This window comes from Procambarus clarkii, chromosome 79, assembly GCF_040958095.1.
Source record: "Procambarus clarkii isolate CNS0578487 chromosome 79, FALCON_Pclarkii_2.0, whole genome shotgun sequence".
NCBI classification, from domain to species: domain Eukaryota; kingdom Metazoa; phylum Arthropoda; class Malacostraca; order Decapoda; family Cambaridae; genus Procambarus; species Procambarus clarkii.
Window position 1 is genome coordinate 6,149,754 of NC_091228.1, and position 17,252 is coordinate 6,167,005.

Here is a 17,252-nt window from a genome sequence, read left to right on the forward strand (position 1 = left end):
TATGCTGCCACATGCTTACCACAATTCTGTTAACTTTTTTGTGTCACACCCAAACAAAGCTCAAAGCAGTTCAAGAACTTTTGACAAATCCAAGACATCCACACTATTGGTGATAACTAATTCAAATATTGCAGTTTTGAAAATCATCATAAATAGTGCATTACAAACTTACGTCAATGTTCTCCTGTAAACACTTCCTGCATCGTAGTTAACAACAGCCCAACATTCCAAGCTGGCACTTGAAAAGAATGTTCTATTTCGGGCATCCCAGACACCCTTTTCAGGTATCAGCTCGGTATTCATCTGTAGTTTAGGGGCAGGCAAAACGCGTCCATCCAAATTTACTGGCTGAAAGACATTTTAAAAGTTTTGGTGTTTCAAATGTAAAAATTGTTAGGTGAAAATAGTTTCAGCAAATATTTAATAAAACTTTAACTACTGGTAGTTATTTTTGCAATTTTGCAAGGGTAATCGAGAAAAGCATCCCAGGTCCCCTACATCAGAATACCACAAAATTTAAAGAATATTTTGAAGTATACTCAACTCTCTGCAAACTGTAGTTGAAAAAACAATTTAAATATTGGAATTAACTTTTTTACCATGTATTACAAAACTTGATGTTTGATATACTTACAGAATATAAACTTTATATTATAAAAAATTCTTAAGAACAAATCCTAGACACACATTTTGGCGTGTTCCCTTACTCCTGATGCCTATGGTCCTCTAGCAGTAAGTATCTGAATTAAGTCTGTTGTTCAGTTGCAGCATGAACAATGGCCTGGCTAAGAAAACCATGATATGCCAAACCATTATAAAATGCCTACCCACAAAACTTGTACATGCAAATGCATTAATTTACTAATACAGCCAGCAAAATCATCAGGAATAATGGAAGGACCTTGCCCAAATTCAAGAATACCAATTTCTACTTTGCAATTGTCCAATATATGTCCAATGGTCTACATCATTACTGCAAGTATCATGTAAACAAAGAGATGGGCTGTACTTCTGGTCATCTGTTGTCATCCTCTACTTGGATACCAATCTGGTTCTGGTTTGAAGACCTCCTGGAACCTCTTCTCGAGTACCTCACACTACTTCTTTTAACCAATATAGGTACTTTACAGGTACTTCTTAACTAATACAGGTATACAAGCCTATACAAGTCATCAATCCAATTTTATGCTACTGTATATGTTTTGCCAATACAAGTCATACCACTAATTGAAAACAATTTTTGTTATAGCTACACACACCTGTTCAGTCCAGCTACAGATATGTATAAACAAGTTACAAGTAAAGTTACTCAATCTAAATCTACTCATTGATTAGAACCCATTACTTGCCAGAATAAGAGTGGAATGTTAATATAATGCATCTGATGCTGTACCTCATGCATTAAACTTTCACCAGGAAAATATCAATCTATATTCCACCAATATTTCTTGATGATTATCAGTAGGATATTGAGCACCGTAGGCCTTCGATGTTCAAAGTATTCTCAAAATGTGCTGTGCAAGTAATCCAATTCATTTTCAACAGCACCGAATCCACATTGATTTTATTGGACCATTACCATTTGCCCGTCCCAGAGTTGGACACGCATCACATACTATAACCCAGTTCACTGTAATCACTGCCTTCGTATAAAGATGGCTGAGACAGTACTGTATATACATGTGCAGTCAGGTGATTAAATTACCCCTTATCCCCCTTAGATCAATTTTGTATAGCAGTGAATAGCAGTGATAATGTTAAATGGCAGTAGATATGTCATTAAGAAAATTCTACAAAAAGCCAGCCTATTTGGCTAAGGGTCTTCTCACAGAAAACAAGGCATACAATATATAATGTAGATATGGATAAGGAGATTTATAATTCAAACTTACCTGATCTGATATGGAAAACTGTAGAGCTCTCATCATGGGGTCTGACGAGAAGTTCTGATTGCGAACAATATCCTTGACGGTCTGAAGCCTCTGCACAGGCAATTTGGCAGTACTACGAATAAACTGTGATGTCTCTTGGTCACTGAGCTTCTTTGCTACCTTCTGACCTTTTGCAATCTTGCAACACTGAAATAATCCTCACATGAAATATGGCAGCAAACCCATTAAAGATCATGCAAAACTTAAAGCATCAAGTCTTGTTTATTTGTACCAGTTGTCGTAAATTGTGCACATATTTAGTGTGACCAGAAACTATCACTATCATAGTTTGATGCCACTGAAAAGATTGGAGAAAGCACACTTCTACACTAGTACATGTAGATAGATAGATAGATAGATAAAAGAGAAGGGAACGGAAAAGGAAAAAGAGGGAGAGGAAATGGTGTTGGAGGAAACAAGAAGCGAGACCAGGGGCATCAAGATCATTTAACCGAGCAAGAAAGTGAGCCTCATCACGCTGGCAAGGTAAGAGACCGAGGCAACGTGTGTGTGACTAGACCAACACCCAAATGCCACCCTCTGCAATGGGATTAGATCAAAGGGAAAAGATTCTACCCCAAAGGAGGAAAATCAGCCCAGTAGAAAGGAGTACTATAAATATTTGGTGCACAAATGCAGACATAACAAATACAGGGGTAGTGCTGCAAGAACGGATGGCAGAACTGCATTCTAATATCACAGTTACGGAGACAAAACTGATATAACTAAGGATACAATATTCCTATGATGATATCAGGTAGTAAGAAAAGCAAAGATAAATAGGAGGAGGAGGAGTAGCCCTACTGACAACAACACTGGAGCTTCAATAAGACAGATTGTGGAGGTAATCAATCAGTAGGATTTCATACTTATGATAACTGAGGACCATGAAGATAGTGACAAGTGTTATCAATAACCCTCCATGAACTGGCGTTCCGCGAGCGCTTTGTCATGGGTTCGTATCCTGGCCGTGGAGGATTTACTGGGCACAAATCCTTAACTGTAGCCTCTTTAACTCATCCGTAAAATGAGTACTTGGTTGTAAAAACAATTCTTCGCGGCGGGGATCGTATTCCAGGGACCTGCTCGAAACGCTACGCGTACTAGTGGTTGTACAAGAATGTAACAACTCTTGTATATATATCTAAGAAAAGAAAAGAAAAGAAAAGAAAAGAAAAGAAAAGGAAAGGAGAAAAAAAAAAATAAAAAAAAAAAACTACAGGAAGGCCAGGGAAGGAATATGATAAATACAACGAAACATACTTGAAGACAACACAAAAGAGGTGGCCAGTGTCAGAGCAAGGATCCCAATACTTGGGAAAATACCACTACTCTATACACACACACATATAGTCTAAATTATCTTTAATCCACTACAAAATGCCTATACTGATCATTTATATCACTTTGACAGTGTGCAAAAACTAATATATATGTATGTATTTGCATTAAAAAGGTAAGGAAAAGTAAATAATGGCTTTTCTGGTGTGGCAAAGAGTAAAGGAAATTGGGTGGAGTCACTGCCTATGGTGACAAGAGTGAGTTTGCAGAGACTTTAGTTAGTTTTGTTTTCTTTGATTTATGTACACAATTGACAAAAACAATGAGTACTCTGCTCCTGGTACAGCTCAAAGAAAGTGTCTTGAAATACCATACTCACAACACAAAAAACTTACTTCAATTGGTATGAAGATGTTTCTGTGTATTGGTCCAACTTTCAGGCAATTGAGTTGTGGATACCTCAGTCTTTTTCTATAAGTGTCCATAAAATACTTTTCCACTGTACACTGTACAGTTCTGCCTTCACCTACATCCAGTGGAAAAGTTTGACGCGCTGCCCCAAGCTCTCCCACATTTGTGACTGTGTATGTTCGAGGAAACTGAGTGTGAGTCACTTGAACCTGAAAAAATTCAGTATTATAGTCATTATTAATTCCTTGATTCCTAACTTTGAAGGGTAGGAAGACATTTGCCCAATAAGCTGGGAGAGCAGTATGGATAAACCAGCATCACTGTATCGTACACTCATCTTGTCAAGTACAGATATACAGCATCACATTTACTCGTACATGTTTACATCAAGCCGCCTTCCCCCAACATATTTAGTCATTTGTTCCTTACCACACACACACACTTCACACTTTTCATGCATATTCAGGGTCATGCACACAGAATTTTACATACATTAATTAGTTTCAATTATCTCTATGAATTATTGCCTCGAGCTCGGTAACTTTTGTGACGATAATCTCCTTCAAGAGATTGAGCCTGCTCTTCCCTCCAAAATTACGTCTTCACAATTATATAAAAGACTATGGAAGAAATGTCCAACAACGACAACAACACCAGCACCAGCAAGGCTTGCAAGGGTGAGCAGAAACGTATGCAGCCCGCCACCTGTTCGGACCCAAATCACCAAACTACCCGTTGCTCGCTACGGCTCCGCTGATTGGTCGCCGGTCTGGCTGCACCTGCACTCGCCCCCCAATACTACCCGATGTCTGGGGTCGCCCCAACATCAGTCTTCAGAATGTTCCGTGCTTTCGTAGCCAGCACACCTCCCAGCTAGACTCTAGAGTGTACTGAGAGAGGTGGTGGCTTTAAGCCAATATTCCAGCACCTCCCACTTACTGTTGTATTGCACTTCTTGTTATTTTGCCTTAACGTAACTTTTCATTGTGTCATTTAAGTATTCTTATTATTTTGATTGATTGATTTTATTATACATATTTGTTTGTGCATTATTTTCATGTTTTGATTTATTTAACGTAATTAAAATTTCATTGTTAAAGTTTTACTTGTGTTTTGTGTGTCTTCTCCTTACCTTACCACAGACGAAGTTCCAGTTTTTCTATTTTTTTTTATAACTATGTGACGAGGCCATACCCCTAGCCTTAAACAGCCGAACACCAACGCGTTACCGTCACAAGTTATATGGGGGCCTGTCCGGGAGCCTCACTCAGGTACTGGTGCCAAGTGGTAATTTATGGTAAGCGTATTTAACTCTGTTAACGTAGCTTTACTATTTTTCATTCAATTTCATTTTTTATAAGGTGCGGTGTATTGTGCATTACGAGAGTAACATATAGTGAAGGTGAGACAACTTTGGATTACGTGGTGACTGTAGGCCTCAGTCATACTCTTAATTGGTCATCTCTCCCTCCATGTTATTACTCGTATTTACCATCTATGTCCCTTGAATATTTCTCATTCTGACAGATCATCATATTGGTACCCTGGTACTGTGGTCTGCCCCGGGTCAAGAGTACCCAATCTTCTGCAATCTGACTGTAGGAGGACAAAGAGGGCCATAGTTCCTCTAGCTCGAACTTTAGTTGCTGAATTGGGACCTCAGCAGCAGTTCTCGTCACCAGTTGACACCTCGCACCCCTACACGTCAGTCAGAGATGATGATACATACAACGGTAGGGAATTAGCTTATTTTTTCAGAGCACAAAAGTTCGCTAATTCTGTAAGTATCATATTAAATTCAGTGGGAAAAACTTGCTTTATGTCCTATAGAGACTTGGCAAGGTATGCCTACATTCTTGGACTACCAATTTTACTTTTGAAGCATTTAACTGTTTCATTTGTTTTCGAAACTTTGTTTCATTTGTTAGTAGGATTTTCTTGCCCTTATTCTCTTACATGAGTACCGGGTACAAGATTTCCTGCGCCCTTGATTTAATTTAATATCTTTCACTTAACGTTAATTGTTAAAGATCACACAGGATAGGTACCAGTTGCCACGTTGTCCTGTTTCTGACATTTCATTATTGAACATTCGTGTACCTTTATTTGCTAATTTCACCATGTTTCGTCTCCAAACTTTCCGTGCAAATCCAGCAGGTGAAATAGGGACTTTGAGTCGTGCCAAGAGGACTGAACTACAAACTCTTGCACATGAGTATCAACTAGAAGTTCCCTACCAAGCCAACAAAAATGACCTACACAACCTGTTGCTGGATTACTATTTAGAGCAAGGTAAGATAGACTCTGAAACTCATGAAACTTACTATATTGCAGAGAAAACTGACTTGGCTACGATGAAACTTAAACTAGAGCTGGCCAAGATTGAACGTGAGCAGCAAAGAGAAGCAGCTGCCATACGAAGGGAAGAGCACGAACGCGAAGCTGCTTTGAGGAGAGACGAACAAGAACGTGAAGCTGCTTTGAGGAGAGACGAACAAGAACGTGAAGCTGCCTTGAGGAGAGACGAACAAGAACGCGAAGCTGCCTTGAGGAGAGAAGAACACGAACGCGAGGTCGCATTACTCCGTGAACGTGAAAGAGTACAGCTTGAAACCAAACAACGCGAGTTGGAAATACAACGCGAACATGACAAGCAACAAGCGACTCTGGCTCTAGAGTGTCGTCAACGCGAAATCTCCTTGGAAACTTCACACTTCACCCAACGCCAGCAAGCTACTGCCAATCTTCCCGTCAGTTTTAATATATCACATGCAAGTAAGTTAATGCCATCCTTTGTAGAAGCAGAAGTTGATGTTTTTTTCACCACCTTTGAAACCCTTGCTAATCAACTCAGTTGGCCTGTCAACCAATGGGCCACACTTCTCAGAGTCCATCTTACAGGTAGAGCTGCAGTCACACTCAGTACTTTGGCGTCTGAGAATGACTACTACACTCTGAAACAAGCAGTGTTGGACGCCTACCTCCTCTCTACTGAAAGTTATAGAAGGAAATTCCGTGACCACCTGAAGGCAAGTACCACTACCTTCCTCGAGTTTGCTAACACGAAACGGAGGTATTTCATGAAATGGCTGGAAGCAGCACATGTCTCTACTTTTACAGAACTCGTGAACCTGATGCTTGTTGAAGAATTCTTGAGACGTGTGCCGCCTCCTGTCCGCCTCTACTTAGCAGATAAAGAAGAAACCGACTACCTGAAGTGTGCTAAGTCGGCTGACACTTACAGCCTCATCCACCGGCTGACACCTGAACCATCCTCCAGTAAGAAGTCGTGGTACAGTTACGAGAAGGTGAGCCCCGATCAAGCTGGTTCACAACTGTACTGCAAGTATTGTAGACTCTATGGACATACCATAGACAAGTGTGGTAAGTCTCAATACAAGGGAACCACTGACCCACAACGACCCAAACCAACTCCTCCTAAGTCCGGTAAGCCTGTGATGAATGTTGGTGTTGATGTTAATGATCTTTCTCTTTTCAGTAACCACCTGTATACTGGAACTGTCTCTGCCAACGGTTCAAATCCGGAGGGACGTTTCAAATTGAAGATCTTGAGGGACACAGCGGCTCTACAATCGATCATCTTGAAGTCGGCTGTGCCCAACATAGTCTACACCGGGGAAACAGTCTTCATCACTGACCTCACTGCTACCACTCCATACCCTCTCGCCAGAGTCCACCTGGATTGTCCCTACGTGAACGGGGAAGTCCAAGTCGCCGTCAGGGAAAAGCCTTTTCCCATGCCTGGAGTGCAACTTCTCCTAGGCAACGACTTGGCAGAAGACCTGCAACCAACCAACCTGATCGTCATGGACAAACCCCAGGTGTGTAACTCTGTGCCAAGTAACCCTATTCTTGAGTATGTTCCAGCAGAGGTTCAAGAGAGTGATGATGTTTCTCCTCCGGTTCTCGTGACCACCCGTGCACAAGCCGCACGTCCACAGCCAGCTGACTCTACTGCTACCGCTGTCCCTCAAGACCCTCAGAAACTACCCCCGCATCTGACCAAGTTGGAGTTCCGTAAGTTGCAGAGGGAAGATCTTACTTTAACACCATTGTTTTTCCAGGCTGAGACTCAACCCGACAGTATTCCTGGGTTCTTCCTAGAGAACGACTTGCTCTACCGCAGATATAGACCCAGTAAACTGAAGGAGGAGGACGATTGGGCCAACACCGAACAACTTGTGATTCCCACCAGCCTGCGGCCCACTATTCTACACCTGGCCCATGGAGCATTCTCCCACTACGGCTTCAACAAGACTTACCATGGGATTCGTCAAGACTACTACTGGCCAGGTATGGTAAACAACGTCAAACAGTACGTAAAACAGTGTCATACATGTCAGATGGCAGGCAAACCGAACGTCTCCATTCCCAGAGCACCACTGATTCCCATACAGGTGCCTGCGGAACCTTTCCACAGACTCATAATAGACTGTGTTGGTCCTTTACCTCGGACCAGTTCAGGTAACGCCTACATCCTAACCATCCTGTGTCCTACCACCAGATTTCCCATAGCAGTTCCAGTGAAGAACATCACGGCTGCTACGGTTATCAAACATCTATTGAAGATCTTCACTCAATACGGATTTCCCAGGGAGATTCAAAGTGACTGTGGCACCAACTTCACCAGTGATCTCTTCAAAAGGACACTGGAGGAGTTCAACATCAAACAGGTATTGTCCAGCCCCTATCATCCTGCTTCACAGGGTTCTCTTGAACGTAGTCATCAGACCATCAAAGCACTCTTGAAAAAGTTTTGTAGTGAAACCTCAAAGGATTGGGATAAGCAGATTGACCTAATAATGTGTATTTTCAGAAGTCTCCCCAATGAGTCCCTAGGAGTATCTCCTTATGAGATGCTCTACGGCCGTAAGTGCCGTACTCCCCTTAAGGCTTTCAAAGACTCTCTCAGAGATGCCACCTTCAGTGAGCATCAGAATGTGCCCCAGTTTCTTCAAAACCTTCAGCACATTCTAGAGAGAGTCCACCGCTTTGCCCATGATAATCTATTGAAAGCCCAGGTGAGAATGAAGACTCATTACGACCAGACCAGCAAAGTAAGAAAATTCAAGCCGGGAGACTTCGTCCTTGCTTATTTCCCTATCCCAGGTTCACCTTTACAAAACAGATTTTCAGGACCCTACTGCGTCAAAGAGTGCAGGAATAATAATAATTATGTGATAGAGACTCCAGATAGGCGGCGGAAGACCCAGCTGTGCCACGTCAACCTCCTGAAGCAATATAATGGTACTCCTCCCACTGTCTTGACTAATTATTCCACATTCACAGAACCCTACATCCACAGTGAGACCTTCCCAGCTTCTCCTCCCGAAAGCACTGACAAGGAGTCAGCGCTTTCTAATTCCGAAATCCTTAATGATCTTCCCAAATGCTTTCAGGATAATAATCGTGCTCCTATGCCCTCTTCTAATTCCACTCTCACCTCGTCAGATAAGCCCTTCATCCTCCATGTCGACGCCAATGGTACCGACGTGGGTGGTGTCGTGATGCAGCAACGAGGCGAGAAGAATACACCTGTCAGCGACTACTGCTACAAGGATCTACGGAACAATTGGCAAGGAGCTACTCTTCCTCATCCTGAAGCTTCAGCACTTCACTCCACACCTGAAAAGTGCTCGGTCCTCCATCAATACGGACCACACCACCCTACACCTCCTGCAGCACGCCCACTTCTCATCTCAACGTCTTCTACTATGGGCTTGCTACCTGCAGAAATTCAACCTGGAGACACGCTATACCAAGAGTCTGACAACATCTTAGCCCATGATCTCTCCAGAGTTTATGAAGTAGAAGCGACTCCATCCATTACTCCACCACATAACGACGTACTTCTTCCAGAACCGCAGGCTTCGGGGGAGAGTTGTGACGATAATCTCCTTCAAGAGATTGAGCCTGCTCTTCCCTCCAAAATTACGTCTTCACAATTATATAAAAGACTATGGAAGAAATGTCCAACAACGACAACAACACCAGCACCAGCAAGGCTTGCAAGGGTGAGCAGAAACGTATGCAGCCCGCCACCTGTTCGGACCCAAATCACCAAACTACCCGTTGATCGCTACGGCTCCGCTGATTGGTCGCCGGTCTGGCTGCACCTGCACTCGCCCCCCAATACTACCCGATGTCTGGGGTCGCCCCAACATCAGTCTTCAGAATGTTCCGTGCTTTCGTAGCCAGCACACCTCCCAGCTAGACTCTAGAGTGTACTGAGAGAGGTGGTGGCTTTAAGCCAATATTCCAGCACCTCCCACTTACTGTTGTATTGCACTTCTTGTTATTTTGCCTTAACGTAACTTTTCATTGTGTCATTTAAGTATTCTTATTATTTTGATTGATTGATTTTATTATACATATTTGTTTGTGCATTATTTTCATGTTTTGATTTATTTAACGTAATTAAAATTTCATTGTTAAAGTTTTACTTGTGTTTTGTGTGTCTTCTCCTTACCTTACCACAGACGAAGTTCCAGTTTTTCTATTTTTTTTTATAACTATGTGACGAGGCCATACCCCTAGCCTTAAACAGCCGAACACCAACGCGTTACCGTCACACTTTACAAACTATAATTAAAAAACCACTGCTTAACAAGAATTATACTTTATATCTGGTAACAGCAGGTGGACTGTGGATTTAAACTGACAATGAATGTGATAAAATTACTACAGCCTGTTGTAACCAGTTATGTTTGGCTTACACAACTGCAGTACAAGATAGTTATTATCCCCATAAACTATTTAAGAAAACCTATAAACTTCAGATATGTGAAAAAAAAAAAAAATGCAATTCAGAATACAGTACCATACATTCGCACATTCAAGGAAAATAATTTAAATTAAAAATAGTAGCAGCTTTTCTAAAATACAGTAACTAAAACATCAATACATCAATATGACTACTGTATTAGTTAATCCTTTGGCAGTCAACTAATCTCTCAGTTCCTTAATCCTACCACAGGGATCAAACTTTTGGTTCCCAGGTAATAAGTGACATGAACAGTACGGTGTCATGTGACACTTGCTGATCTTCACGCAAAGCTTATAGGCCTTGCATTTTTTTTTATCTCCATTCATAGTAATTATATTTTTGAGCAACTTACTTTCATTTTCTTTAATGCTCTCTGAAGTGCGTCCTTCTTATCAGGTCGTAATGGTTTCGTGAAGTCCTCATCACGGAAGTTCAAGGCTTCCTTCATAAAATCCAAGACACTTTGTTCCTTGTAAAAAGCTGTATGTGCAACTGGAGAAAAAAAATTATTTATTTAAATAACATTTAAATGTACAAATTATATGAGAAAATTGTATCTGCTATATAGTGATCAAAATGAGATATTCCTGTCTTGTCCTACAGTTAGTCATTAAACTTACATAGAACAGGTTATAAACAATATATACAGTACTCTACATGGAAAATGGTGGAGGGCCAGTTCCTAAATTGGCACAGTAAAATAATATACTGGAGTGAACAACATGGAAGGAAATGCAGAACAGAGCCAGTGAAGAGTAAAAGGCACAATCAGAGAACATCATATGAACAACAGAGGTCTGCAGCTGTTCAATATCCTCCCAACAAGTATAAGAAATATTACAGGAACAAGTGAAACCTACAAACATTACAATATATACAGAAAATTATTAAATAAATGTATGCATTAATGCAAAGAACTTTTATTGTACTTTAACACAAAAGATGATGGCTAACTAGGGTTTGCTTGGCTTTATTAACAGCTTACAGCTCTCTAAGGGTTAAAACTCACTATGACCTGACCAAATTATAGTGTAACCACACAAGTTATTATACGAGCAAATAATATAGACAAACCATCACAATAATCTCTACTTTGACTAAACAATACTCCAGGTTAAAGGAATATAATGAAACTTGACAACAAATACTTACCATCAACATTGAGTAAAAGTGATCCATTTTTCCACTGAGCAGGCCTGAGGGAGCCAAAAAATCCCACCACCGCATCCTTTCCACCACCAATGTCATAGGGGGCACCAAATGCACCGTCCATGGAATAAAAGCTATTGCGGCCAACTCTCTCATAACGGTTGCTTGGAGTATGTTGAAACATTACTTCTAACATCTGAAAAGTATTGTCATGTAGTACAGTACAACATTAATATTATTCATATACCATAATTCACTGCCATGAATAAACAACTTACTAATTAAAAATATATTATAATGGCATATAGATTCAGCTAGTTGTACTTTTGCAACAACTTTCCTAACTCGCTTTTCAATCAATTCTTGATTTTTGAGTCACTTGAGCATATATTTGGTTTATTTTAGTCTAACACTTAAAATTCATTTATCTGATGTCTCAATCCATCCAGCCTGTGTTCATTTTCTATGACTAGCTTTGCATATTAAAAACTTTCTCAATTTGTGTTAACATGAAAAACAATTCTCATATTTCTCAATGTTAGATACTTCATCTCCAGCTATTATATAAACACTGACAAATTAGCAGATTCTTCCCCCTCGTCTTAATCTTTCATAAACATACCTGTTTTTTATGTTTTGTATGAGCAAGGTCTTTCAATACAGCAATAACAAATATACTGAATAGTAATTACTTTACATTAGAGATACAGATTAAAATACATTTAGCATGAGACAGAGTATACGTATGAGTTGGCCAAGAATGATACTATACCTGAAATATAAATTGTGGGACATTTTCTCTTCGTTCTCTTGGGGCCCTGATAACCTTGAAAACTTCTTGCAAGGATGCTGTATTTACCTTTGTTAAAGTTACAAAGAATTCTCTTTTTTTCTCACCGTCATCCTTAATATCCACCTGTAAGTAAACAAAATATACTTCATAAAACATCTATCTCATTGGCATTTCTAATTTTGTTTATTTAATTACAACCTAGCAGCCACAATTTGTGTTCCGACCATGTATAAAAGTGGATGATATTATAGTGGAGAACAATGATTAAGAGCAAAATATACTGGACACCTTAGGCATAAAATAATATATACCAAATCCAACTGGTAGCTTAGAAATCATCAAACTGCAGGGACAGAAAGGGAGGTGGGAGGGGTGGTGGCAGTGGCAGGGAACGGAGGGAAAAACTAGGCAAGGCCAGCGGGCATGACAAAAAATATATTTACATAATTTGTATACAAACTGGGTAATAACTAAACTTCATTTATGATAATCGCATTATCCTGGGGATCAACATACGATAACTGCCCTTAACCCCTCAACTGCGCCAGCCAACAAATGTCGTTTTGAGAGTTGTCCGTTTTTATTTTTAATTAGGGCTATATTTTAATGTTCTTAATGTTTTCATTACTCTTTGTGTTTTGAAATGAAAATAGTTTAGTTTGGAAACATTTTTGACATTAACTTTACCTGAACATCTATAAAAACAAAAATACATCCTTAACAATTACACTTTGAAGTTTTTGCCAAAAACAAGTGCGCAGTGCAGGGGTTTAGGGGTTAAAGCTTGAATGTTGCTCTTGATGGTCAATATTTTCATTGTCATAAAACAATGTAAGGTAATAAGGTTATAATTTCAGTTAACCAACTGAAACACAAAAGTGTAAAAATAAAATAAAATAATTTACATACAGCAAACTCCTTTGAAGATTTCCTTAACACTGGGATTACTTTCACACTGTAGGCATTTTTCTCAGAGTCAAATCCAATGGGATGATTCTGGAATATGTCAGGATTCGTGGTGACCATTTTCATGAATATAGCCCTGCAATAAAATATATAAATACATTATACAGCTCAATCTACAATACAATATATATTGCAAACAGGACAGGCAGATTGCAAATATATAAAACATTATATAATGAATATGAATTTGTTAATATAAGCATTTTTGTTTAAAATTATCTGGTGTGCAAAGGGCTACTAATTCAACATGAGCTCCAAAGATATCTTTCATTAAGGTATTCGAGAAAGATACCCCATATCTGCCAGTCATTCACCACTCCCAGGTTCCTCCATCACTCTCGGGGCCAGATTTACGAAGCAGTTACACAAGCACTTACGAACGTGTACATCTTTCCTCAATCTCTGACAGTTTTGGTTACATTTATTTAACAGTTTACAAGCATGAAAACTTCCCAATCAACTGTTGTTATTGTTATAAACAGCCTCCTGGTGCTTTGAAGCTCATTAACTGCTTAATAATTGTAAACAAAACCCGCCAAAGATTGAGAAAAGATGAACAGGTTCGTAAGTGCTTGCGTAATTTCTACGAGACTCTGGGCCCCAGGTTCGTAAGCGCTTGGATAGCTTCTTTGTGAATCTTGCCCCAGGTTCGTAAGTACTTGCGTAACTTCTTCGTGAATCTGGCCCCAGATTCATAAGTGCTTGCGTAACTTTGTGAATCTGACCCCTGGTCACCAAACTTAGAATTCTCTCCATGACCTTGCAGATGTATGATGTCAAACTGATCGGAGAGTAGCTTTCTGCCAAACTGTCCTTTTTTTTATATATAAATGGTAACATTTGCATATTTCCAATCTAGGGAAACTATCCCTTGGTCCAGAGATTTTCTGAAAAGGAGTTTCAGTGGCAGGCATAGTACATGCGCCAGTTCCTTTAATACTTTGGATTGAATTCCATCCACACCTGGGGCTTTTGAGTCTTTTAGTATGTCAGTGCTCTTCCTGACTGTCTCACACATTATAGGTACATCCCTTAATTCATTCTCTTCACTTCCTTCAAATATTTTTGGGGGTAATGAGATGTTGTCTAATCTTTCTAGTGTGAACACTGATGTATTCATTCAAATTGCTTCCCTTTTATCAGCCATTATAACTGGGTTAGTCATCTTTTAAGAGTCCTACTGAATACTTACGTTTTGCTTTACTTCTTACATAGGCATAGAAGGTTTTTGGTTCTTTATATTTTGGGCAAGTTTTCCTTCATAGTTTCTTTTGGCCGATCGGATTTCCTGGGTGGCTGATTTTAATGCCCTTTTATATATTTTATAATCTATGATGTTCATCATGGATTTATACCTTCTCCAGTTTCCGCTTAGTTAACAAAGCTCTTTTTATTACCAGTGTCATCCATCTAGTTTGCTTTCTTTCTTTTTCCGTTTTGGCACTTTTTAGAAAGAGTTCAGTAATGACTTTTTTCATTTGTTTCATGATGCTTCCATGTTATGGTCACCTATCGGCTCCCTCCAGGTGTTCTGCAATTCTTTCTTTCCTTGGTAGTTTCCTCGATGGTATTCTAGAAAGTCATATGACCTAGTAGTTGGAAGCAACCTCATTAAGATAGCTTCAGGGGACGACTAATGAGGCTCACCCAGAAAGAGGCACTGCATTGCATTCAACACTTATTTACTATTACATAACTTTGCCTTGTAGTTTAAATTATATAATTTACTCACTAGAGAGGTGACATCAGCATAACAATGTTACTTACAGTTTTCCCTTAAATTCCTTTTAAATGTATGTGGCTGTAAAAGAAAAAAAAAATTATCGTACTTACATGCGTCTCTTCTTGGAGATTGGGACTATTTCTTTCTTATAATCCTTTATAACAACATCATAATGAGCCAGCACAATTTCTTGTGTCCTTGGGGTGACCTCGAAGTAATTAGCCTGTAGAGCAATCTTGCGTCCAATGGTGCCTATGCCTCCCTCTGCATTAGGTTTCCGAAGAGGAGGGCGAGGATCTAAAAAATAATTACATTATGAAGTGTGCTTCCAAGAAAAATGGTTGTAAAACAGATCTAGTTCAGTAGAATGTGAGAAATCAGCAGTGGAGTGCAATTATTATGTCTAGCGAGACACATAATGCATCAATATGGATGAAGGCATGAATATGGAGGCTTCAATATGCCTCCATATTGATGTGGTGTACATTATACAGGTATATTGGTATAGAATAATGAAATCTTTGACTTTGTTAAATACTGAATTACAGCACATCCTCTCAAGTGTACCTATTATATATACATAGAAGCACTTCCTAGAGAACTAACAGAATCCATGAGCACTACATGAGAAATATATTTTTGATATTCCAACAGTGCGACGTGACCAAAGCAGAAATACCATGTAAGTCAACATTCCCAAACTGAGGAATGAAGACCTTAATCACAGTAAGAATTGTCCTCTTAACCAGTTTAAGAGCAACTAAGAACTACCTAGTTAACTACATAACCTAACCTTACTGCCTTAATGTCAACCTGTGTTTTGTAGTTATTGAACATGAATTTCTGAACTTGTATTGTTACTGATAATCGTCACGTAAAAATTGAATATAAAATTGAATAGTCTCCGTTTATTCTCTTCAATTTATAATTGCTTACCGAAAAAATTACTTACCACTGCTCTGCTGCAAAATTTGCATCTCCAATTATCAACAAATTTTACATTTTGTATAATTATTTGCAATGCTTACATTTCCGATTTTGTTGTATTAACAAGTATAGTCACGTGTATCCCCTGCATAGCAGTGGAACTGCCTTTTCCCTTCACCTTCAATGCCTCTGCACTGGAAGTATACATCTACACCAGCCCAGATGAGTCATCAGTCCTGCCACCTCTCCATACCCCCCAGGGCCTGGCACGGCCTGGTACGACTCACGAGGCAAGCCGGGCGCCTCTGCTAACCGGTAGTTTGCCCCCACAAACAAGCAGTTAGCCGCCTTGAACTGACAGTGGTGCAGCTCAACACAAAGGCACCGCCAGCCACAACGAGCAGTTTGCTAGTTGACCAGATGTCCACCTTGCGTTGACACTGGATAAGTCATCACCGCTGGACTATATAAAGGGCGCTGCCTCCCTGGAGATCCGGCACCGCTCCTGTGCCAGGTAAGTCCACTACGGGCTCACCATAGCCCGTGCTACTTGCCCCGCTCTTGTGCCAGGTGAGTCCACTACGGGCTCACCATAGCCCGTGCTACTTGCCCCGCTCCTGTGCCAGGTAAGTTCACTACGGACTCACCATAGCCCGTGCTACTTGCCCCGCTCCTGTGCCAGGTGAGTCCACTACGGGCTCACCATAGCCCGTGCTACTTGCCCCGCTCCTGTACCAGGTAAGTTCACTACGGACTCACCATAGCCCGTGCTACTTGCCCCGCTCCTGTGCCAGGTAAGTCCACTACGGGCTCACCATAGCCCGTGCTACTTGGAACTTATTCCGAGTAGCTGAATCTATAACAACCCGGAGAGCCAGTCTCTCCCTTAGTGCTCTAGGATCACCTTGGTGTCTCTCACCCGTCGTCCACCTTCAGCCAACGTCTATGTATATATTTATAATTTGTATTCATTGCTTATAGTTTATTTTTGTATTAAGATCATACTAACTTGTTCACCTTGCATTACATGATAGCCAAGATTTTCAGAGGCATTTATGTTCTTTAATATTTCAGTAAATTGTTTAATTATTTATTTGATGATTTTCATTTGTTTCCACCTGCGATTTACACACTGCAAGGCCAATAGCAGCATTTTTGTTCATGTTCGTGAAGTGAACATGAGATGATCATGAAGTGAACGCAATGTTCATGAAGAGAACGCGAGGTGTTCATGAAGTGAACGCGAGGTGTTCATGAAGTGAACGCGAGGTGTTCATGAAGTGA

At 40.2% G+C, this 17,252-nt stretch overlaps 1 protein-coding gene across 1 annotated transcript in view; it reads right to left on the minus strand.

The window, feature by feature from the left end:
- Positions 1-17,252, minus strand: part of LOC123764484 (protein argonaute-2) — a 28,711-nt gene that overhangs the window by 10,290 nt on the left and 1,169 nt on the right. The window contains exons 2-9 of the mRNA XM_045752350.2: positions 15,152-15,338; positions 13,262-13,394; positions 12,332-12,475; positions 11,563-11,755; positions 10,763-10,902; positions 3,608-3,832; positions 1,893-2,078; positions 173-348 (exon numbers count right to left, since the gene is read on the minus strand). Coding sequence (XP_045608306.1) covers positions 173-348; positions 1,893-2,078; positions 3,608-3,832; positions 10,763-10,902; positions 11,563-11,755; positions 12,332-12,475; positions 13,262-13,394; positions 15,152-15,338 — 1,384 coding nt within the window. The remainder of the gene's footprint in view (positions 1-172; positions 349-1,892; positions 2,079-3,607; positions 3,833-10,762; positions 10,903-11,562; positions 11,756-12,331; positions 12,476-13,261; positions 13,395-15,151; positions 15,339-17,252) is intronic.